Source organism: Anopheles nili, chromosome 3 (genome assembly GCF_943737925.1).
Source record: "Anopheles nili chromosome 3, idAnoNiliSN_F5_01, whole genome shotgun sequence".
NCBI lineage: Eukaryota > Metazoa > Arthropoda > Insecta > Diptera > Culicidae > Anopheles > Anopheles nili.
The window spans coordinates 12153504-12178083 of NC_071292.1; the positions used below are offsets into that span (position 1 = coordinate 12153504).

The 24580-nt window shown below is 46.2% G+C and overlaps 2 protein-coding genes across 3 annotated transcripts; both read right to left on the reverse strand.

Moving 5' to 3' along the window:
- Positions 1-506: 506 nt before the first annotated feature.
- On the reverse strand, positions 507-4078 carry LOC128722761 (probable serine/threonine-protein kinase yakA). The gene is made up of 2 exons (XM_053816441.1): positions 3902-4078; positions 507-2090 (listed from the first exon to the last, which is right to left on the reverse strand). Exons 1-2 carry the CDS (start codon positions 4076-4078, stop codon positions 507-509), a joined length of 1761 nt encoding a protein of 586 aa, XP_053672416.1.
- A 4585-nt stretch (positions 4079-8663) lies between these two features.
- On the reverse strand, positions 8664-23890 carry LOC128723840 (protein rolling stone-like). Of its 2 annotated transcripts, none has more exons than XM_053817607.1 (6): positions 23793-23890; positions 15953-16141; positions 15653-15875; positions 10950-11069; positions 10700-10880; positions 8664-9017 (listed from the first exon to the last, which is right to left on the reverse strand). In XM_053817607.1, the coding sequence occupies exons 2-6, from the start codon at positions 16046-16048 to the stop codon at positions 8744-8746; spliced, it is 894 nt and encodes a 297-aa protein (XP_053673582.1). In that variant the 5' UTR covers positions 16049-16141; positions 23793-23890; the 3' UTR covers positions 8664-8743. The 2 variants fall into 2 exon arrangements, with proteins under 2 accessions (XP_053673582.1, XP_053673581.1); XM_053817606.1 differs by lacking the exon at positions 23793-23890 and adding an exon at positions 23620-23661.
- Positions 23891-24580: the final 690 nt, after the last annotated feature.

The following is a 24580-nucleotide window of genomic DNA, read 5'->3' on the forward strand; positions in this document are numbered from 1 at the left end:
AAATATGGTCGAAACCTTGGCCATAACATTGAAACTCGAGCTACTTAATAGTTGGTAGGTAATGTACAATGTAGCTTTTGTAGGTCTTCGTTGCGACACATACCCTTCTTATACTGCTTAAAAAAACGGAGGATCTGATGGTCTTTTTTAGAGTTTTCGTCACATCTTTAGCACTGGTGAAATTTGAGCTGAATAGATCAGCAGCTACATTATTCATTCCCTATTCACCATCTAAAAACAAGATACTGATATCTGCGTGGCAATATTACAACTAGATAAAGAAGGATAGTAAAACATTCCGTTTGCTTTGGCAACTTTGGTAACGATGGCGAGATGGTGTTTTTGCTGCCGTCCTGCTCCCTCTCCAATCATCCCTTCCTCTTTCCTCTCCAATCCTTTGCTGGTTCTTGTGGAGGAAAACATCTTTATGCTTTGTTTGACGGTATTTGCCACCATTCTTGTCTTTTGCTTGCCAATGGGCTTACACATTATAAGGGATATTTAGTTTACCAAAAAGGTATGGTTTGGAATGGAACGTTTTGGTAAGTTGATTGCTGTTGTTGCATTTTCTTGAGCTCGTTATACAATTTGGAGGCTGTATCTTGGATAGTATTGTTGTTGGCGGTTTGATTTTTCCAATTGCCATTCCCATTTGGTCCACTGGACAGCATACCGCTCGCCCCTGCCCCTGAAGACAGTGCTCCACCAAAGCGCATCGCTTGGTTCTTCTTATAGTACTGCGATGATTGTTGTTGTTGCTGCTGCTGCTGCAGACGTGCCGCTGTAGTAACGTTCGCTGAATTGGTGCTAGAGTTAACGCCTACACCCAGCGGGTAATTGTTACCATATTGCTTTTGCTGCTGCAGCATGTCGTACTGCTGACGAAATGGAGATGGCTGCGCAGAGGCGCTGTTTGGCTGAGAGATTCCCTTAGAATTAGCACCGATAGAGTTGTACTGTTGCATGGACATGATTGACATCTGGTTGAGTTGATCTCGACCCTGTAAGTTGTTGCCGAGAGCAGTGTTGTTGTAGAAACCATTATTTCCGGTCTGTACATTCGGTGTAGTTCCTCCAGCAGCAACAGAGGAAACGGATCCAGATCCATAAACGCCATTGTTGAAGCGCGATGACTGCAGACCACCAGCGGTGCCATTGGCTCCCAGTACCGCCGATTGTTGATACATGTTGAAATCACGGTTCAGGCCATTACCATTACTACCATTATTGCCGTTGTTAAATCGGTAGCCGTACTGCATCTGCTGCTGCTGTTGCTGCTGCTGAAGGCGCAGACGCTGTTGCTGCTGCTGATGTTGCAGCAATTGCTGCTGCTGCTGTTGCTGCAAGTTACCGTAGATTTGGTTGGCGTTAAGGCTTGATAAGTTGAGAGTGGCGCTGACTTGAGTAGCAGCTTGATTGGCTCCCGAATTGCAACTAACAGCATTAACCGGAAACTGAAAGTCGCAACACGAGCACGTAGCAAGTCCAAACTCCTGAACGTGACCGTTTGGGCCAAGTCGATGATATTGGGAGCGATTTTTTAGGAAAAATTGAATATTGTTCGTCACCGGCAGCATTGCGTACTGGCAAGAGAAGCCTCCTGGAATGCCGTCGGATATGCGTAAGTTGCTGCCCAAATCGAGAATATCGCGATTGCCATATATAATCGATTTTTGAGGCACACTGTAAATGGGCTCTGTTGTAGGGGTTGGCGAGGAGAACGGAAGCTCCTTCTGCAAGTCCAGTGGCTCGGTCCAAGACGGGGAGCCTGATAAAATGGCGTTCGGATCGACTACACCCGACCCAAGCGATGCTGTCGGAGATGGCGAAGATGGCAAATCACTATCTCTAGATTCTCCTGGTTGTTTTTCCTCATTTTCTTCCAAGAGGTTCGTATCGTCATCCGAGTTCGATGATGATGGGGATGAAGAAGAGGAAGAGGAAGTGGAGCATGTTCTAGACGAAGTAGTCGATATCGTCGTCGCTGCGCATAGCGACGACGAGTCCGAGGGAGATGCAACCGAACCAGATGATGAGGCCGATGCTTCCTCGTTCTCGTCAGTAAGGGTTGGCGATGAAGGTATTTGTTTCTGAAATTTAAACATTGTACGTAATTGCTGTAATAGTTGTAGTAATGATAAAAGCTATGAGTTGTTCTATTACAACAAAGATTAAGAAAGCAAAAACAATCTCAGTAACGTATGTATTCCAAGTCAATCAATTGCTATAACATTTGCTTTCTTCTTTGCGACTAATATCTAGTAACATCAAGTAGTCATTGGTAAACGAACATTCCGTTTTAAACGGCCCAACGATGTCATTCGACTTTAGAAACTGATTCGCGTTAGACGTGTATTCCAAATTTTTAGTGCATTCTAAATTACCAGTACTCTTTTTGGAAACCCAACTAACTAGCAAGTGAGTACAGAAAATAGTTCACATCTTCTGTCTTGGAAGAAGAAAAGTATAAATTTTAATTCTTGTAGTATGTTTTGTCCAGTTACTCCATCCTGCTGTTACTATTCCCCGGCAACCACTTATTGCTGCAGTTCGTCCTGCTGTCCCAGCCTATACGCGAGCAACTGCCTTTGCTGCGGTTACGGATTCCCATCGCCCAGCTGTCTCTGCCGGCATATACGAGCCAAGAATTGTCGTGATTTACGCCTTTGCCAACCTTGGGGAAGATGAGCTGCAATCCGAGCGGGTGCTGTGATTATTTCTGCGGAGGTTCTGGTTTGTGTCCATCTAATATGTGCTGTGGACCGTGTGGGCCGTGTGGACCATGTGGACCATGTGGACCATGTGGACCGTGTGGACCGTGTGGACCGTGTGGACCGTGTGGACCGTGTGGGCCGTGTGGGCCGTGTGGACCATGTGGACCGTGTGGACCCTGTGGTCCTTGTGGACCATGTGTACCATGTGGACCATGCGGACCGTGTGATCCTTGCTGCACAATCGATTGCACACCGGCAGCTGTAATTGTTCAACGTGCTAGAATGGCACGTCGCATGCGCCTAAAGAACGCCTTAATGTATGATTGAAGAGATCTTAGAGTGCGAGCAGAGGTAAGGTATTGAGATTCTTTTTTCATTGTACAAGAAAGAGCCTTATTCATTTAGCATCATGTAACATTATTTATCAGGTTCAATTGGACATAATGCCGCGTGGTATGTGAATTACTATATGGAAGAACACAACAAGAAAGCATGTAATATTCATGCATAAATTCACATTTAATGAAATGGGTCTTGTTCAAATGAAATAGGAACATTATTGGGTCAAATATAAAATATACAAAAGAGTAATCCTAATTTCCATATTTTGTTTCAATTTTCCTTTCTGGCATACAGCGTAAGTTATACAAGCATATGGGTAGAATCAAAAGAAGACAATCTGTATTCGTTAGGGGAACGAATCGTACAGCTGTTTCCATAATTGCAGGAAGTGAACCCAGAAAGCAGATCATGAAGTTTTCTGTTGATGTACGTAGCAGGAAATTTCTTATGCTTTTCCGAACCTTCATCTTCAAAATAGAATGCATGCAAGCGAGCCCAGGTAGCCGGGCGACAAAAGGATCCTATTTTACCTGCGAAAAGAAGGTTCGATAGTAACAAACGAATGCTGCAATGGTGCATTGTTGCTTTGTCAAAAATGTGCAGCTGTTAAGCTAAAGGTAAAAGCATGCTTGATTCATAGCTGATTCATAAAAGAGTGATAGGAAAAGAAACAATTCATCTGTTTAGTAAGAAACGAATAACAAACTCAAGAACGATTTTATACTAAAAAAAACCTTGGTTTATGCATTATAAATCGTAACCATACATTGTAACCATTGATATTTTTTATTATTGCAGAATTAGTTTTGATTAAAAAATCTTTCTACTGTGATTAAGTTACATACCTTGATATCTTCCAAATCCAAAGAACTTACGCCACTCGATTCACTGCCAACGGGTGATAACGGCGTCTTTATGTTGCTATGGAAGCCGATGCTGACAGGTGAAATCGGCGAGAGCAATCCAAACCCTTCCAGGAGGTCTCCTACCCCCGACATCGGTACAGCAATATTGAGAGCCATCTGTTTAATTAGAGAAAAAAGAGAAATCAATGTAATCAACCTTTCTGGGAGGCATATAAAATGTTACTTCAAAAATAATTCTTATTATATTGCAATAAACATCCGACAGGCAATGAGCATCGTATGATGCGTTCAACTGTATTGGACGATTTTCTTAAAGCAAACGATTACGCAGGGCGATAAGAAAACCACAACACAGCGATAGTGTGATGTCGTGAGCGATGAAATGTTGTAGAGTGGTGCATATTTAATTACCACATTAATGATATAAACGATTTCGATTGAAATGGTTAAAGAGAAACACATCTAATATTATAGCTTAGTTAAATAAATTAGTGCAATGATAGCCAGTCGTATCAGGAGTATATAACAAGAAAATCGATAAGACGAAATCAATCTATAAGATTGACTAATTTAAAAAATATCCGATGAAAATTGTATAGTAAAACATTTCATTTTTATGTGTTGCGTTTTTCAATGTATGTTATTTTAAAATGTAACTTATAACTGTATAATAAATACAACAGATTTATATAAAACAACATTTCTTTATTCATTTTCCATTACGTAACGCACAAAGAAAATAAGCAATGTATCTTTGGTTACTATATTACACAGCATTTTTATTATTTCATCATACTATGCAACAAAATACGCAAACGGTTATTCCAAGAATGCGGATTTTTTTTTTACTTAAGTTTTTTCTTCTATACCATTTCCAGTAGCAATTGCACCGTAAGGTATTTTTGTTGACGCAAATTGATGAAAGGTGGTAAGAATTTCCAGTGTAGATGTTTGAGGTGGTACACGTACACATCATTCTGTTATCAGACGCGCCGAAGCAAAATCCGGGGTTTGGAAGGCTCGAAAGACTCCGACTAGGCTACGAACCAACGAAGAGCGACTTGAGAGGTGTGAGGTTCTTCTTATCGCATGTTTTTTTATGGAATATTTCAACTCATTATCGTGGTGTGGAGCAACACGTTGCAACGTATTTTTTTGCAAGTTAGTTACGTTTGTTTCGCGATTAACTCGCCCAACAAAGATGCTTTTTAAAAATCTCTAGCAAAACCCAATTTGAAGTTTTCCGTGCTTCGACTTCCCGAAGTACGATCGCATTTTATTGCGCATTAACTTTGCTACTTCGGCCAAAAAGCGTGTTCGATCTTACGCACAAAGTTTCAGCTTGCAAGATAGAAACTGAAAGGAAACAAATCTTTTCCCAGCAACTGGCGGTTGATACATTAAAAAAAAAACAGGTAATACTCCCTCCTGTCGGAGCAATAGACAAGAAATAGTTATACAGCTTGGCTTCAAGGGATTTCTACCTTCGAGGGCACGTGTTTTTATACGATTGCGTATGTGTGCGGTTGGGACGTTGGCGAAGTGTTAGTATCGTATAGAGTCGTGTAGTGGTTGAAGGGATATAAATAGTAACAATGATTACGTTGGCATGTTGTTATGGGACATGTTTGCTAGCAAGGAAGAGTAAACTACGATTGGGTGAGCATGATCACGTTACGATGTCCCACACAAGACAGGAAGCTACGAAGGGAGAATCCAATGCGTAGGGTCGTTGTTTGCATTATAATTCTCCGACCTAGGTCGATCGAGAGAAACACTGCCATCAGAAAAATGGCAACAAATGTATATCCGGGCTGCGTTAACGAAAATGGCAGACACGCACTCTTTTGGCCGGAGAGAGAGAAACAAAAATGGTAGCAGCAACATGACAACTCCGGCTGAAAAAATATGGAACACGACACGATTACCGGACCACGGCCTTGTGTTGTCAACTGAACCGCGCACAAGATGTGGGCCGCCAAAAGGTGCTTCAGGATAGCTCTGCTCTGACTTTATACCATGGCTAGTTTTGCACAATAGTACTTGCCAGACTTATCGGCGTTCATGTGGATAGAGGGGATGGGACCGGATCAGCCAGGTAAGGGCGATTCACCATGGCATACCTAAGAACTCCACGCGACCTACCTATAGACCGGGAGGGCGCAGAAGTTTGACAACCAAGAAACAGAACAACAAAATCAAGATGGTCGACGTTCGAATAATATTGCGGCTTATTTTCGTGCGACGCGTTTCTTCTATTTTTTGCTATGCGCTTTGCACGATTCCTTCCCCAACGGCAGGCAGTGGTGTCGGTGGTAGCAGGGCGATATTTTTTCACTGTTTTTAAGCCGTCATGGCAGCGATATGTGCCTGTGATACGATTCTACTACGTCGTCATAGCCGCGACAGCAATATGGCGTACTGCTTTCGTGTGCTATGCAGGTACCGAAAACCGTGCGCGCAAGAGATAGCATGAAACACGGGTTTCAGAAGTGCGGTATCGGATTCTTTTGCCCAAAATCGGCTGCGAATTATATGCGGCGTCATTCAACACGTGTCTTGCACGGGAAGACTGAAAAAACGCCGAATAATACCGACATACATGCATTGATTTAGCTCGTTGTCCTAGGGCCGACAAAACCGACATTTGCGCGGCCGAGACGGCATATTGCACCGTTTGCATATAACAAAGCTGGCTACAACATTTCCATGACCTATTGCTTTTCTCTGTAGCACGACAAAATTGCCTACTCACCATGGGCAGCCGTCAGATTTGCGAAGAGACGGACGGAAATCGCTGAAATCCAGCTTTCCTTCGGTGTCGAAGGCAGGATTTGGCAACGGAATTTCTTCCTTCCGGCGATGTGCGATGATTACTCCCAACAATTATTCCGAAATCGTTGTTTCACTAGCAGGGAACAAACGCCGAATATCGCGCAGCTAGCTATTGACACATACGAGTCGATACACACACGCTCGCACACGCGACACTTATTACACTAAAAGAGCACTAGGGACCACAGCAAAGTAGGCGCACCACCGAAACAGAACAGCAACACCGGATGGAGAATGAACGCTAGGATCACAGATCTTTGAATGCCAGGACGCACGGAGAATGAAAGAAAGCTATGAATCGAAACTAGAAACAATACGTGCGATCGAAAAACGAATGCGTTTGGTGTATGGCTTTTCACTAAACTGCAGTTGCAACGAACACAGACACAAACACAAAAGCGCATACACCAACCGAATTATACCTGTACTTTTACATCGCGAAATCCTTGACTGTCCGAAAAAAAAGCGTCAAACTGACTGTCTTTTGCGCTAATTATGGATCTACGTATAACTCGTCAGGGGTAGAATTTTTGATCACCACAAATCCCCTCCCGCTCGAAGGTCGAATATCGTGCGTGAGATGACGTGACGGATTGCCACCTCGGTGCCTATGCGAAAAAAAACTAGGGAAACGAGCTGCAAACCACGCGTCGAGAACGGACAAAAGAAAGCTTTTCACGTCGTATCCTGACTGTTCTCCGGCGTAACTGTGTTATTTCGCACACGAAATAAGAGTAATACACGGCCCTTAAATTGCAACCTGTTCCGTCAATGGCGGTGCCGTAATGGTGGAAAAAGCGACGTATCGCAAAAAAAGAGCGGCGACCGGGTGACGCGGGCCAGCGGGGAACGTCTTTTTCACGGTGAAATTTTGATTTGCGCTCTAATTTCTGCAAAGCAGACAAACCGAGATTTGAAGTGTCCACGAATGTAATAGCAGATTTATGCAAGCTATGATGATACGTAGTTTCTGCGTCGAAGGTTGTAAGGAAGGTAATCGAACTGGTTAGACGTAAAATAAGACTATAATGGCGTACTATTTTCGCACTTTTTCCCGTCGTGTATTAGCTCCCCAACTAGTCGACTGAACTGTGAGTGTTACAATGCGCGGCCATGCAGCCCTTTACAAAATCGTTGAACCGTCAATTTGACAGTTCAGACACGCTTAAAAAACGCTTTAAACTGTCAAATATATTTTTCGTGCAAAGGACGTTACAAAATCGTTTTTACAGACTATGCTTGTGTACTTTTGATTGAAAATGAAGTTTTATTGCAAAGAGAAAAATCATTAACTCCTGTAATATTCAAATCTCACTTTAATGGTCATTTAAAAAGCCTAAAACTTACTTGATGACAGCAGGCTAATGCATCGTAGTTTCAATTGTAACGCATCTTAAATTCGTTGCCACTTTGAGAAGAAATTGTGTTCAATTACATTATTTTCTGCTTTAAGTTCGTTGATGAATGTGTTGTTATTTCGTAATGATATTTTGTAAAGATTTTCTTCACACAATCATCACATAACTCTCTTTACAAAGAATATACAAAATGTAATATCAAGAAGATAGATTTTGAATGACTATGGTACTCGATATGTGTGAAAGGACAGATGAATAAAAAAGCAATTTCAAAATCAAATTGATCAAAAATGTATTAATATTACAAAATGCATGTGCCGTTCATCCAATTGTATTATTGAGGGTGTAATCTTGGTTATGCCTCAACGATATCATTCAGCAAACGGTCACACAGCTCATAAAATAAATCATTCCATTTATTAACGTAATCACAGCTTACACTTATGCCATAAGTAAAAATACTTAATTAAAATACTTTACAGAACTAATACCATTTTTAGATATGTCTTTCGGCCCTCGGTACCGTTCCCATCCATCCGAGGCCAGGAAACAATTAGTGTGTAGTGCAATGCTATAGCACATGTAGTGCATAGTGATGTGCCTTCCTCTGGACGGTCTCATTAATTCTTCAGTACCGCTCCCCGATGGTAAACGCCTTGTTGTCGTTGCCATACACCATGGAAATGCCGTCGCATTTACCAGTTTGTAGCTGCAGCGTCGAGTTGGTCGGTATGATAGGTTTGTGGTTAAAGTACCGCAGGTAGATCTTCAATCGTAGCTTGTAGATGGCGAACATCAGCATGTGCACGAGCATCGCTAGCACGATCGTGCCAACTACGGTGATCATCGCTTTTCCCGGCTCATTCCAGTCGAGAACGTTATAGATGTAGGGCCGTCCGAACCTGACGAAAAAGAAGAACCAAGGACCCGCGTGAGTCGAGGACCGGTTAGGCGAAATGTATAACCGAAAGTAGCGGCCCATTCCCTCCTCCAACTGGTAAGCACATGAAAGTCACGATGTTCTCACAGGCGAGCAGACCACTTGTGACCTTGGATTCTCCACGACAAAAAAGTATTTCGTGGACTTGAACGCTCACCGGCAACTGACAACTGCGTGTGTTTGCATCAGTTCACAGACCTCACGTTTTTGGGCAAACTTTCGGATTCTGGACACCTACTCATCGTCGCGACGTATACAGCTTGGAAAAAAAATTTACTACAAAAAAGCAGAGATCACTTGATGTTGGAGCTATAAACAGTTCGATCGATGTTGGAAGTGTTGCAAACTGGTTTCACTGTTCACCCATCGGATGCTTGCGATCGAGCTAAGAGTATAGTTGGAGGCGTTGCTCCGGATATCGGGACCATTTTCCAAGCTGGCAAATTACGAGGAAGTCTAAAGGCACTCACCAACATCTAACGCTGAACGCGTGCACCGTCCGTCTTAGCCACTGAAAGGGCTCACTTCTGGACCCGGGCGGACGGTTCGCTTATCTATTCGCGTTCGGCCGGTGGTAGGTTGAGGGTTATGCAATTTTATGCTTCCAGGAGAGGGAGTGATCTTTGCTGAACGGTCCCGCCTAGCCTAGTACGGGTTGTGCGATTTATGAAGTTGAATTAAAGTGAGCCACAACGGTGAGTTAGATACTACGTAACAGGACGACAAGTTTGATCGCCTTCGAGCAAAAAAAAAAGTGCTACGAACATCGCCGAGACATAATAGACAAGTTGATGCTAAGATCAAGCATCGATTTGGGAACACGTGGACTCCAGTTTATTTGTATGCTCTAAACACATTTAGCAGACAAAATATCACTCTATAATGGTGCTCAGACAGTTCAGCGTACACGTCGTCGCTATTTACAAGGTCAGTTGTCAGTTTTGTGCAGTCAATTCCATTAACCTGACGTCAACGTTTTCCCGCGCTCTATCTGGCGTCGTCTTTCGTGAATTACTTTCATTTTTTATGGCACAAAAGAAAATAAGACACGACCGATCACAGCGCAAACATGGAACGAAGCCTGACCCCTCGGTCTAAAAGTCACACCTCCCTGAGGAAGCAAACAAACTTCTTGAAGCTTCCGAACGGTGCGGTAAGTACGCAGAGGTTTGTTTGCCTTCGAGAGGCATCTTGAAGTGCGAACATCAGAACCATCATGCTCTACCTGTTCTCGATGATCAGCAGCGTAACGGAGATGACTTAAGTTGCTGAAAAAGCACACCGTTCAATCCAGCACATCGGCATACTCGTTCGCCGTTAAATTAAAACCCTTTCCCAAGGCAGACAACCCTCTTCTACCATGGTATTACACGAGCTATGAAAGATTGCGCGGGGCGTAGATATACTTTTTAACAATTACCAGCAATTATCGTTTGCCATGCTACCCGTTGCAGCGCCATGTACCCACTGTACGAGATCGTTAACGTTCGGCTAATGTACTGCAAGCGTCATTAATCACAGTATCGATCGAGCATCCCTGCTGCATAACATGGCCGGCTACTAGCGTGGCTAGACAATCGAGCCCCGACGACGTAACCTCCTACTAGCGTGGCCCATTCTCCCACCCGTGCACCATTGGCTCACCTGTCCGTTCCGTCGGCGGCGTAGTAGATGACCGAGAATATGCAGTACAGCAGTCCGAAAGCGATCGGTTGCAGCACGTGAAAGATTCGCACCGGGTACGCCACGATGATCAGATCGAGAAACATGAACACGCAATTGCAGGCGTGAATTAGGATGTTGTTCGGGTCGACTGGCATGGTTTCTGGACACGAGTGAGATGAGGGTTAGTGATTGGTGCTGAGGGAAAATGGGACTTGAGCAGGGTACCTACCATTGTGCAGTATCGTCCAGTAGATGATGGTGATGCACACCGACAGGATGAGTGTGATGTTGTGCAGCATCCAGTACACCTTGAAGGAGTTGGGCATTTCATCGGAGTTGCAAATTTTCTCTGCAGGAATGAAGAAACGGTCAGTTGAATGAGAAATATGTCTCTAGAGGCTATTTGTTAAATTAAATAGGCGTGTTGTTGGGTTTCGTGAAATGATTTCGCATTACAATTGCATATCACATGTTCAACAAAGCCCACCATGCGTCCTTTAAAAATTCTGTTCCATTGTCGATCTGGTGCCCGGGATGGGAACGCATTTCGCAATGCCTACTTGGTGATTATTTCAGCGGCCCTACAAACCAAGCCACGAAAGCCCACATTCCCGGCTTTATTTCACGCGCAGGAGCTGTGAAGGTGGTGGTAAAAAGGGCACGGACGTAGCGAAAGTAAAACGCAACACCGGGCACAATAGAAATTGCAAGGTTGCAACAGTTGATTGCGTTCTCAAAAGCAAATGCAAATGCAGGCACCACGGGCCGATGCCGGTGGCGGGTTTAAGGGAAATGGGCGAGACAATGCGAAAAAAGGGCCCACCTTTTGTTTGCTCGAGACAATGATCATCGTCGCGTGAGGAGAGGTGAGTTCGTGGAGCCCGTTGCAGATGTGATATCACTCCCTCACCACGGTTTCTGTTGATCTCTGGAAGGACAGAACGGGGCGCCTACTTGCGTAATCCTCCGACGCAAGCGTTTGGATCAGCAAGCCTACTAAGATAGCGAACGCGCCTCTACCGTTTTGCGTTACAGATTACAAGATGGCGGCTTTGTTGGACGACGGTGCGTCTCGATCGGTCAGCAAAGATCGGACATTTTCCGCGCCCTTGACCACAATCGCACCCCGCAACAGTCCGTCCGGTTGTGTCCGGATGGCTTTCAGCGGTGGATTGGAATGGTAAATAATATTATGCCCAATTCAGAATGCAAGGCTCAGCCACTTGCCCCTTCTTAGCCGTGTTTGTCTTAGCCTTTTCTTTGTCACGGGTGCCCTTGAAGGTGGATGGTGTTGAGATTTGATAGCACCGATTCAGCATCACAAAGAAACTCCCGTGCTGTTTTGCGGTGGGTGAAGATTGCAGATTTATGTTTGACTTTCGAGCGACATCCACTTCATTCAACAAACCCGCATAATGCACTTCTGCAGATACGCATCTTGTTGTGGCGGGTGTAAACACAAATATCCGAAGAGCTGTCCTTGTTCGGGGGGGGGGGGGGGGGGGGAAATTGCAACCGTGTCGAGTGATCGTTCATTTGTCTGGGAACACGGGATGTTTTTTGAATGAAAATACAACATTTCTTTGCAGGACGATCAGTTGATGAATTAGTTGGCCCTTACAAGGGTTCCGCGTGTTCATTCATTGATTGCAACCGAGTGACATATTGGCGCAAAACACGTAAACCAATCACACGGGCAAGCACCCATTGGGTGGTGGTAAAATAAGGAGGTTAAAAATAATGGCCGAAAATTTATACTCTCACGATTTCACACTTTGTTGATTGAATTATGTTGCCGGAGCTTGGTTGTACCGTTTTATGAACATAAGTAGACATATTTTGCTAGCTATAGTGTTGTGGTCAATAAGCTACAAGTGGCACAGCTCCCCCGATTGTTGCCTTTAACGAGCGTCATTTAATCAACCATGTCTCGTCGGGAGGGGTTTTATGCAAAATGCAGGAATGAAGGCTCTCTCTCTCGTTCTTTTTTCAGTTGTGTACTATTTTTGGCGTATGCACGCAATCGATATCAGATGAACCAAGGTCGCCAGGACCCTTCTTTTTTCACCGTTTTCTTTCACCAGCCTCTCGACGCGGGGCCCTTACCACGTGGTTTTGCTCGTAAAATAAATATTTAAAATCACCCAAGGTCATTATGACGTTCCATGACCGTTCCACGTTCACCTTGGGCACCATTGGCAATGCAAATGAAAATGTGTCCACTCGGTGTGAGGGCAAGCTTCGGGAGAAGAAGCTTTCCAACAGCCCCAACCGAGCGCCAGATAGGAGTCTTTTGGTGACATTCAATTGGAAGTGTTATTGTACGAATCAAAATCACCAATAAGCGACAAACGAAAGACACATTCCTGCTGCAGAGATGGCTCCCGAGACGAGTCCATTGGTGGTGGAAATAGCGTTTTGGAGGTTAAACAAAATTCCATTCCAGCGCCATGCTAAACCGCTTCCTCATTTGGGTTTTGTACGCTACCAGTTTGAGATTGCAATGTACGCAAGAGCTTCAACTTCAACGCTGAACGGTCAAACGGACGTTCTTGATGGTTCGAGATGCGGAACATGACGATCAAATGGCGATGGAAAAAACAAAATGCGCAAGCAAAACGAGTTCTGCGTGTGCACTACGCAGTCAAGGCTGAGAGGACATGCGGTGGCAAAAAGCGGAGGGTAGCTGGTTTTGCTTAAATTTTCGTAACAGGCACTTCACCGCAAAGAGAACGTGTGCTGCCAATGGCAATCGGAAGAAATGATTCTTCCATCCGTTCCGTGAGGCCGAGTAACGGTTGCGAGGCGCGATTCGCGGTTTCACCAGCGACATTGGCAACGCGCAAATAGGCCGGTCGGAGGGTGAAAGAAAACAAGACACTCGCATGGCAATAGCAATTATGAATGCCGAACGAATTGGGCAGGCGCAACGGAATCGAGGTCACCCGTGCTGTGTGGTTCCGTTTTTAAACTAGCCCCCCTAGCGCCGTTGAGGCTCAATTTCTCCGCGAAGGTAATTTCCCGCGAGGATTAAGGATGGAGGCGTTCGTCCACTAGACGGAGGTTTCTCGTTCTAGATCGATCGCATTCGCTGGTACAGGTGGCTTCATAATAGTAGCACGTGTGGCGAGCGAGAAATAACGCTCCATCGCGTTATTATCGGGCTTGCGATCGAGCGCGAGGTCTCGTTTTTGCAACGTGCTGATTGCAAATGGACGTTTCTTGTACGATCTAGCGGGAATCTGTTTTTGATATTGCTTTTTTTTTGTTTCTATCAATTTTCTTCAATTACACTCTTTTTTGTCCGCGCGTGTGTGCCCCATAATCATCTACAAATGGTAAACGTTTGGGCGTGAGTGGAATTCGACGTTCAATCATCTTCGTGCAGCTTCATATTATGCCAATCAATTTTCTACATGCCGGTTGGGGGTATAAATATGTGAGATTGTTTAAGTTTTCCTCGAAACAACTGAGACCTTCAGCAGGAGAAAGTCGATTTTTGTTGTTTTACGACAACGAGAAATTGAAACATAATAATTTAGTACACGTAACGTTTTGGGAGACATTTGAGACCATATCTAGGGCGCCGATCACCGATGGACTCAATTGCTCGATCGATGGACCCCGAGAACCTTCCTTCAATTGGACGCTTATAGCGTACGTAGTCCACGTCAGTGATCTATCGAACTCCGATCATTACGCTGCCCCTTTTCTATCCGGAACAGATCTCTCGTTGCACGAGTGCCAAGCCCAAGATGGCACCATTTATTCGACACTCGAAGGTCTCCGACGTGACGGGCCAGTTTTGACTTGCTATCCGGATCCGGTGTTTCATCGATGGATGATTATTGCGTACGCGATCGAGCCGATCATCATCGATCATTCGTGTTCGTAGTTAATTACCCGACGCGACGAGAACGGAAACCCCATCTCCAAAAACCCAACCCAGACCCGGGGACGTGGTAAGCCTACAAAAGTTCCCCATATCACGGTGGCTGGCCACGTCACGGTCACGGAGCCGCAGTTCAAGGGACACACCGTGGCCTTCTGCTCGCAGGTTGGTCCGTGTCATGTTTCCCTCCTCAGCACTATCGGCGACATGAACTTGAACTTGAGCAACCAAAACCCGCGTTAACAGCGTGGCGTACGAACGCGTATCAGGGCGTTCCGGGGCGAACTGGAGGTCTAAAAGCCATTCCTTCTCAAGACCTCGCGTGGTCCAAATGCGCGCCGTGACTTTGACGAAGGTTTTGCTTTTATGTGGTTATTTGTTTTCGGTGACACTCAACCGGTTCGCGTCTTACGGCTCAAGAAGCACGCTACAATTAGCGCATAAGTGCGTAGGGTTTTTGAACCGAGACGGCGTATAACCCATAACCTTCTAGCGCGGTGGCCAGCGTTCAGTTGTTCGAAAGCGTGTTTGGATTTTTGTGGGACCCCCGAGGCACACATCCGGAGAAAGCCGGTGGCCTAATGTATTCAAAGTGATTCACGGTCGAAAGTAAGCGCACCAGTTAAAAGACGGCTCGAAGATCTCGATGCAGAAACGAGCTAAATGTGAGAACCGCGACTCTGCACCTGTTTCGAGCTGATAACATCGGCTCACCGTTGAATCGCACACCAGTGGGGTTGGCTTTTTGCCCTGTTTTAGAGACGATTTTATGGGTAGATGTTTGAACTGCGAAACAGAGGGGCCCAAAACCGGGCCGACGAATATGCAAAACACCGCATTGACGCTTTCGTACGAAAATTCCATTTCCATAACCATTCAGATAAGACCACTCCGGAAACAACTCATCACTAGCCAATGGAGCAGATCTAAAGCCTCGTGTTGTTCACCTCATCGTGGTTTGAGATCTGCCACACGCTCTGTTTATCGTATTCGTCGCCGTATTTGCCAAACAATGACTGCGCGGGAAGCTAATCACTTACCGGAGTACTCTGGGTGGAAGTACCAAATCATTACCAGGACCGCACCCATCACGGTCGTCCCCATGCAGAGAAGGATGCCCCAGTGCGTCAGGTAGATGAAGTACTTGCTGAACTCGTCCTGCTCAACCGAGACCACCATCGAGTTGATGACGACGCCGGTGAAGAAGATCGCCAATGCCAATCGATATAGCAGGAAGAGGATCGACTTCGTTCGAGATTGCCACTGAGGATGGATTGCAGGGATGGAAACGCACTGTTAGCTGATGAAGGACCGAGTGTTGGGAGACTTCCAGGACGTACCTGAGACTTGACGAACTCCTCGGCGGGAAGATGCGCGAATCCACAGTTTCGCACCTCCAATTCTTCTTTGCACGCGCTCACAAACCTCCCGGACATGTTGGCGTCTTTCACTGCGGAACACTTCACTATTTAGGTTGTTCTCCGTTGAGGTGTTGCTTGCCGCAAACAGCTATCAGATCCGGCTAGGTTCTATGAAATAAAAAACAGCGACTTATCAAGAGAGAGAGCATGACGTTACTGACGGGCACTTGTGGTGGCGCACAAATGTGAACTAATCATGGAACGGGGTATCGTGTGAACGAGCAACCCCCCACCTCGAGGCCGCTGGAGTAGGGAAAGCGATACACATTATCAGCAGAACACACCCCTCCACGGTTCAATCAAGCACCGTATCGATTCTCACAGGTAGATAACAAATGAGCATCATTAGCGGTGCGGTGAGCCGGCGTTGATGATCCCCGGCGGGTCACTATCGCGTTTGGGGATGTGGTGGGATTTTAAGGGACAATCAGATGAACAATCCGGCGGTGGTGGTCGGGTTTAATTTGTCACTTCGCATGAGTTGGCCTCGGTATCGGCGCTTATCGGGCTTCAACAAGCACACATTGGATCGAGGGAGCCGATTTGTTTGCGTGTGGATTTAACTAAAAATGAGGTCTTGAGCGCCAATATCTCGGTCGATAATTAACCAAGTGCCTCAGTATGAGCTGTCTGAATGGGTGATGTGTATCATTTTTCTTTGTCCTTAAACTAAGGTTCCTTAGGCTATCATAAATACCCCCGAGAGTGGGGAGCAAACGTAGTGACGAATAACTTGCAAAGCTAGACGTTTAATCGTGAACTTATAAAAGTGTCACACAACTCTTTCATCGCAGAATAAATTCACCTAAGTCCGGAGGACATCAAAAGGGTTGTATTGTTACCTTGATTTACAACTATTACAGTCACTTGACATCAACAAGCAAACCATAAATCAATTCCACTCTCGACGAGTCGTTTCCATGAAGCAATATGGCCCCTAGGGCCGTTAGAATGCGAGGGAATGCATGGTATGAACGTGGTGTGGGCTGGCGAAACATTCCCTCAAACCGTCTTCTAACGCACCACCCATCAATGGGCGAAATCAGACACCCTCTGGGCACCGGGCAACCCATTCCGTTTCCGTTTGCGTCACGGTGGCTAATGAAGAAGGCCATATTTCTAACGCCCGCCCGAACGAGGTGTTGCCTGCCGTTAATTTTAATAAGGAAACGCATAGTTCGCGCTCAGCTACGCGACAAGAATGTGCATTCGCGTTTTTGCGCCATTTCGTTTTGGCAACCTCGTTCGCGCGGATGTTCTTTTTCGCGGGTAATTCTAGCGGGTTCGATTGACTCAACCAACGACGGTGGTTTCTCGGACTAAGACCGAGACGATCCTCTTAAACCCACGGTTCGAGTGCCTGGTAATGGATGGGTTTTGTCGGCATCCGAAGCCGGGTTCAGCTGGGCTAGGGCAGTCTGACTCGACTGTCAAGGACCCTGTTTGTTTGCGGCAGGTCTTACGTGCTAAAGCTCGACGCTGGGGGTGGCGCTTGATGAGCCTGTCGCTAGCTGGTTGAAGCCCAATAAATACTCTAGCTAGAGGGCATTGGGTGTAGGTCACTTTGCCGGTGATTCAATGCAACCCATCCGACAGGATTGACATTACAAGGCGACGTATTCATACATAGATACGAGCAAGCAATTAATGAGAGTATTACTGGATGTGACCGCTTGGATTCTGATCGGTTTAATGGAGTACGATATAAATAACCTTTTATTTTCGTTTGATAGCATATTTTTTTCTAGCTGCTCACGTTCATTATGACGCACACAAACAAGGTCCAATTACGTCACGCGGTACTCATCCTTTTCCGTTGATTACTGTCCACATGAGACAAACCGGCAAACCATGCTTTTCCTTCCCTCAGAAAAGCTCATCCATTGCACACACGTAAAAAAAAATGACCCCAGTAGCCATTGCCGACATAATTACCACCCCGTGTTGCTTCGCATACCCGCAAACGCCTACTATGGTACGTGGTGGCGTTGTTAATACTGACGTTTAATGACTCGCATATCGCGTAGCCGTTTTCCGTTCGGAATAAATGACCCCAAAAGCGGACAAAAAATGTCGCACCACCCTGCTAAAGCTTCCGTCCCGCGGGGGTTGCTTTTTTTGTTTGCGGTTTGTTGTCGGATCGTTGACAGAGTTCAAAGTCGTCCCGGAGTTCAGGTTCCCAGTCGGGCGGGATGATGTGGCCGTTTAATGCCGTTGATTCTGGCGTCGTTTGCTGGCGCAATGGCGACCATTTCATGCCGCTCTCGTTTGTGGTTCCCCGGTATTAAATGTGAACCACCCGTAAGCGATGGAGCTTTAATTGGGTTGAGTAATAATCGGTCCGACAGTACGCTGACGCAGTACCGCTCCGTATGTCATCGCGCTAGCGAACATTTTGCGTGACGTCGTTGGGAGGCAAATTTGTGGCCGGTTGAAAGTACGCTGTTTCGCTTCTAGAAAGCACCTTCGAAAGCTTCTCCCAAGTGCAGGCTGCAAGCTCGGGCACTGCAGCAGTGCAATGGCGATGCAACGGCAATGCACGATTGCTGCATATCGCCTCATGTCGTCGTCTTCGGTGGGCCATCTAGCCAGCATAATAATGATGGCTTTAGGGCCACCCCATTTCGCGGAGCTTGGGGGGAAATTTATAACCCACCACGTGCCATCGGGCAACGCTCATGCGAGCGTACTTTATGGAAGCCATTCTCTAGCGTAGCGGTTTATTATTTTCGCTTGCCCTATCCCACGTGCAGCGTGCGTGCATTATGATGAAATTCCTACCGGAGTCTGAACAATGCGAGGCTTGCTCACTACCCGCGTGGCAAGCGTCTTGGATTCGAGCGTTATTTTAACCGAATTTCCGAGCCGCGGAAAATGTTCCCACCGAAAATAGGAAGAAAAAAACAGCCCACTGGCCCTCGCGGCCTGTAGCGGGTAGGGAATAAAAAGTGCGTAATGAGTGCGTTATGTAAAGGATGGGCGTTTGCGTTTGCCGTGTGAAGATGTGCACTTTAGATTAGCGGTGACGCTGGGCCGTAATAGATGCTCATGATCCGTACATCCAACGCAACGCGAGCTGGTGGCGATTAATCGCATAATAGCCCCGGTTGGTTGTTGATTTCCCATGGGAATTGGTTGTTATGTTTTTTTTTGGAAAAACTACGGCAACAGAAATGTCAGATCATATCAGTATGTTTTATATAAATTTAATTAGTGGGGAGATGTAGGGAAAAGTGCAACGTTAGCTGCTGGAACCGTATTGTTAATGTACATGTAATAGATGCCTTACGTGCAGTCAGATTTGTACGATCAAAACGCACAAATCAAACAGCTCTATAACAACGAATTATTATTGAAAAGAATTGCTATCAGTTACAAATTGGAGATTGGACATTACTTATTTTTTAATCGAACAAATCCTGACAGGATCACTGCTGAAGGAGCGTTAGACATGTAATTGATGCGTATTTGTGTTCTTCTCCTCGAACCGTTTGTAATGTTTTGCATTACAAGCAGGAAAGCTTGTGTGTTTTTTTTTCAATTCACCTCGACCGTAACATCCGGGACGATAGCTCACGCTCAGCGCGTGGGAATGCACCAAACACACGGTCACGAACCGTTCAATGGAATCGGAAAATACACCAGCACCGGTTCCAATTTTCCCGCGTAAAACGAGCGTTCAATACCATTGCGGCAACATTTCGCTCCCCGTGGGCCCTTTTCCGGTCTCCCTCGGTTTCGTTTTTTCATCTCATTGTTTCGCCTTCAAGCCGTCGAGTTCAGTTCGAGTGCATACGTTGCATGCAATCGCGCGTTTTGCCCTCGGACTTTATGCATTGCGAGCCGCCGAGTGCAATATCAATCAAAACGGATGCGAGCGAACTCGCAACAACCCACCAACCCCATGCATGCACCGGTCAGTATTGGGTCCGGTGTTGCGGAAATTCGATATTGGGTTACCGTATGTGTCTTTCTAGCTTTCGGGCTTTTTTTCCCACCCCCGGCCGGAGCGTTACGAAAGGCAGTTGGCAGAAATGGAGAACCAGCGGTCCAAAGAACGCACCGTGGGTTCGGAAATAAAGCAAAGTGGCAAACCACAGACGCGCGAATGGCCACGTGAATGGAGGGGGCCTGCAATGTTGTTGCAATGGTGCTAGAGGGCGATATTTACCGTTCTTCACGCACCGCTCTGCGTGCGATCGGTTCGATCCGGTTTCACCTGCCACGAGACGAGGTTCGGTGGCGCAATTCTGCATCTTGCGGATTTGCGTTCTTGCGTTCTGCATTGCAAAATGGCATTCGACAGGAGAAGGGCTTCGTTTCCGTACCGATGCTTCGTGCTGCCGGTAGATATGAGTGCAAATGAATGCAATAAATCACATCGAACGGAACGAGACTCTTTTCCTTGCCATTTGCGTGATTAATAAGAGCCATTTGGTTTGTTTCAGCATCGCTCATTAATACACAAAAGGTAACTAGCAGCCAAAATTAATCAGCCATCGATTATCCATGTTGGATGGATCGAACAAACATCGAAAGCGCGCTAACGTTTTGCATAATAAAAGCTAATGCTCGCCCATTCCATCGGAGGGATGTCATGTGGCAATGACATACTCGGCCCACCGATCGAACGATGAAGATAAGTTTCCAAATCCAAACCAAAGCCCGGCACGCTAAACGTTCGATCGAAACGTAGAACTTCAACGCCGCGACAAGTGACGAACTCGAACCTCGCCGGCCCGTAGGAGGACAATCGGCTAGCCGAAAAACCGGAATGTGTCCATTTTTTTTTGCATCATCATCATCATCACCGCGATCATGATCGTCATTGGTGGTGTTGTTCAGGTTGCCATGTAAGCAACACCAGACCGGACCGATAAACCTGTTCTGCAGGGGCGCACGGTCGCACGATCAAGGGCACAGGAAGCTTTGCAGTTCGGTCGTGATGCGTCGCCATGTGCACAATAGTCCGGTCCGATTAGTGGCCTTTTTGTTTCGAGGATGTCTTGCTCGGAGATGTGTGGTTTGATAATCGCATACCAGAGCAAGTGGGCAGGATCGGTGTGCGGGTCCCGGCACCGAGTGACCTACAAACGAGCACAAGGTAAACCGCGCTCATGGCCAGAACAAGATCGTCCCCACTGTTTTTGGAACGCCTCAGGGTATGTTTTGTGCCGCGACGATGTTGGTCGTCGACCCTTGAGAGCTGCTAGTTGCGTCCTGCTCAATAAAGAAGCAATAAAATTCGTCTTAGTAGGCCACGCCGTTGGCAAGCGTTTGACGTCATGCTAAACATTATAGGTGTGGGTTAGAGTTCAAGAACGATAGAATGTGTTTTTTTTTGTGCTTGAAAGGGCTTGCTCATCACTCTGTCATTTACTGACGAAGTTGTTGAGCTTTTATTTAACCTTTACAATCTTGTATTCTCAAGGGTTTACGACAAGTTAGAGATCGCAGCGCTTGTTCTGAGTGCTTTAATTTTCCTTCACCAACGCACTCCGACTTCATTACATTTATAGTGCTCCCATCACATTCCGACTTCGAGCACAACCGGGCGTCAGGAACGGCGGTACGCGTAGGAACACAGCAAATAACACTCTCCGGTACGTGATATTTGCACGCGCCGCGCTCGGACGGTATTATTGCTTTCGGTCAAGCCTGAGAAAATCTCCCCCATCGTGCTTGGGCGAACTTGCGAAGCAATCGAGTGGAAAGAGCGCGCGAAGTAGAACGGTCAGCACGTGTTTGGCGTCCGGTGCTGGAAAGCCGAACGGCATTAAGCCGCAATCACGTGAAACACATCGTCCGTTCTTAAAATTAGATTACATCCCTGGTTCCTTCGAGCGCTGGGGTGTACGAGTTCATTATACGTACGCCGGAAGCGTGCGTGTGGCGAGGACCTTTCGTGGATCGTACCTTCAACGGGAAGAACGGTTCGGTTCTCGTCGCACAAAAACAGGCACATTCCAAGAAAACGTTACAAAAGGTCGTAAGGTCGTGAGGGTTCGGGCTTTACCGTTTGTTTGGCCCTTGATCCTTGAAGTAGCTGCACTATTTTACACATTTTATGATTGCTTAAGAACTAAGCTTCATTCAATTCCCTCGAATTCCATTCTTTGGCGTTTGGTTCCGTTTTTTACTAAATACCCGAATTTTAATTTAAAAAAACACAATGTCGCAGAGAAGTTTATTACGACGTGAATGGGTTGTTTGTTCAAATGCTCGCCTCTCTTTTCAAATGCGAATCCAACTCGAGCTCAAACCATGCAGCTGTGTATACACTCGATTGAACCCGTTCTTGTTTCGGTAAAGTTCGAGGGAAAATTGGTCACTTTTGCAACCCAACCCACCCGAAGGTGTTAATGTTGTGGTAAAACGCCACCCTGGGCTGTGTGCGGTGCTTTTCTAGCCAACCCGAGACGGGTTATCTTAATGCTCCATCTCGAAAGCTAATGGCGCGAAGAGGTAATTATAGAACAACGCCCCACCTGTAGCAACTTCAAGGCTCAAGGCCACAAAACCACCCACCAGGGTGACCGAAAAACAGGAAAACATTCATCGAAATGCACGAGTATCGGTCGGTGAAGCAATCACCATTCGTCTCGTATCATCACAAGCCGACCACCCGGCCAATCGGTCGATTATTAATAACACCGTAACCCAAATAACGGTCACCTCCTCCCACACGCCATTCCGTGGGTATGACAAATGTACGTGCATGTAAAACGGCCAACATAAACACAACGCACCTCCCCCGAGAGAGGTACATAGGTGGTGAAGTTTTCACTTTCCCGCAGCCACAGCCGTCCGTGTGGCTCGATCATTAGCTAGGCCCGGGAAAGCGCGGGGGCTTTGGCGTGGATTATGTTTTGCGGGGGGGGCACCATTTGGCGTAACGCCACCAACGGGTGCTTGGGTGGGGTTTTTAGTTCGCAATTCTGATCTCCACAAATCGATCGGTGGTCGAGCCCTGCATGCAAGTGGTGAGCGAAAAATTACAGTCATTATATCATCACACCCGTACAAAATGTAGCCGTTTGTGGCGCTGTCCCCGCGACGTTAAACGGGGCCGATTTATGGGGAGAGAACCAGAGGTATAAATCGGTACATCGGGCGCGCCATGTTATGGTACTACAGGTTTCGCTATATACCAAAAACCGTTTAAGTTCGAAATCACACAGGCAAACTAGCCACCATTAATAAGTCTTCACACGTCGATGACCTTGAGCTTTTTTTTGTTTGTTGAAAACTTTGCTTCACTCTAATGCTGTCGCTTAAGCTGTGCACCGCACAAGCGAAGCCTAAAACTGAACACAAAAATCGCACACAACTCGCTTCCGTTCGCAAACCGGCGAGGCTCACGTGGCGAGCCACCGAAAGATGCGTTCTTCGATCGCAATCCGTTCCACCCGGTGGCTGCCCATTGCTCACTTCCACTTCCGGTTGCGCCGGCGCATTGGTTTCACGCACTGCTCTAACGACGGCACGATTTCTCTTTTGGTTAGAATATTTTTCACCCACCGATGCACCGGAGTAACAGGCGCCTGCGAATCGATCGTCACGCACCGAAAACCGGTCCCACTTACACTTGTGCCGCCGTATCGGGTATGTTGACCGTGGCGATCGCGAAAGCTCGCGCGATGGCTTTGCGAACAAGAATCAGAACGCTGACCACCGCAACACCGCCCCGTTGGGTGTTTGTTTTCCTTCCAGGCGACCTTGCGACACACGAATGAAGCCCACGACGGTACGCACGCACTCTAATGGCGAACGCTGGACGGAGATGACAGGTGTACGAAGGAAAATGGCTTTTTTTGCCACGGAGCGATACAAACCGCCAGCGCCGTTGGGTTGCTGCGATCGGAATGAAAATGAAGCACGAGCAAAATGAGCCACGCATCGTTAGGTTTCGTTCTATGCGCTGCTCGACCGGTGCTAGGAGGGGAGTTGAACTCCCTTTTGTGTCGGTGGAAGAGAGAGAGAGAGAGAGAGAGAAAGAGAGAGCGAGAACGAAAGAGAGCATACCAGTCGCAGTGGGGATGAGAGAGAAAAAATATGCTCGCCCGACACGGTGAGTGAAATGGCGGTCAAAAGCTTGTGTTTCGGTCGAATGTTCCATTTCCAAGTACATGTTGATAATCAACAATATTCTTAAAATAATTTGTTAGAATAGTGTAAAATATTTCCTCAAAAAAAAATTACATAATATATTGTAGGTGAAAATCACATTGCTAGTTGCACATCCTTTATTATTCGCTTTATATCCTTCTAAATACATGTTAGAATTGCAAGTTTTTATATTTTATAAAAAAATGTCGTGGAGCTTTCGGATTAAAAATTCATCAGTTGAAAGTATAAATTTACCATAGTCACATTATCATAGTCATTTTATGTCCACAAGCTCGAATCGATCGTCTCCATTGTGGTAGAGCTTTTGCAATGGAGCATATGCACGAGAAAGCATGAGTAATGGGAGCTTTATTGAGCTTTATTGCATGCTATGTGTCAAGTTTCATACGTTATTATGCTTGGCTGAAGTTGGAATTT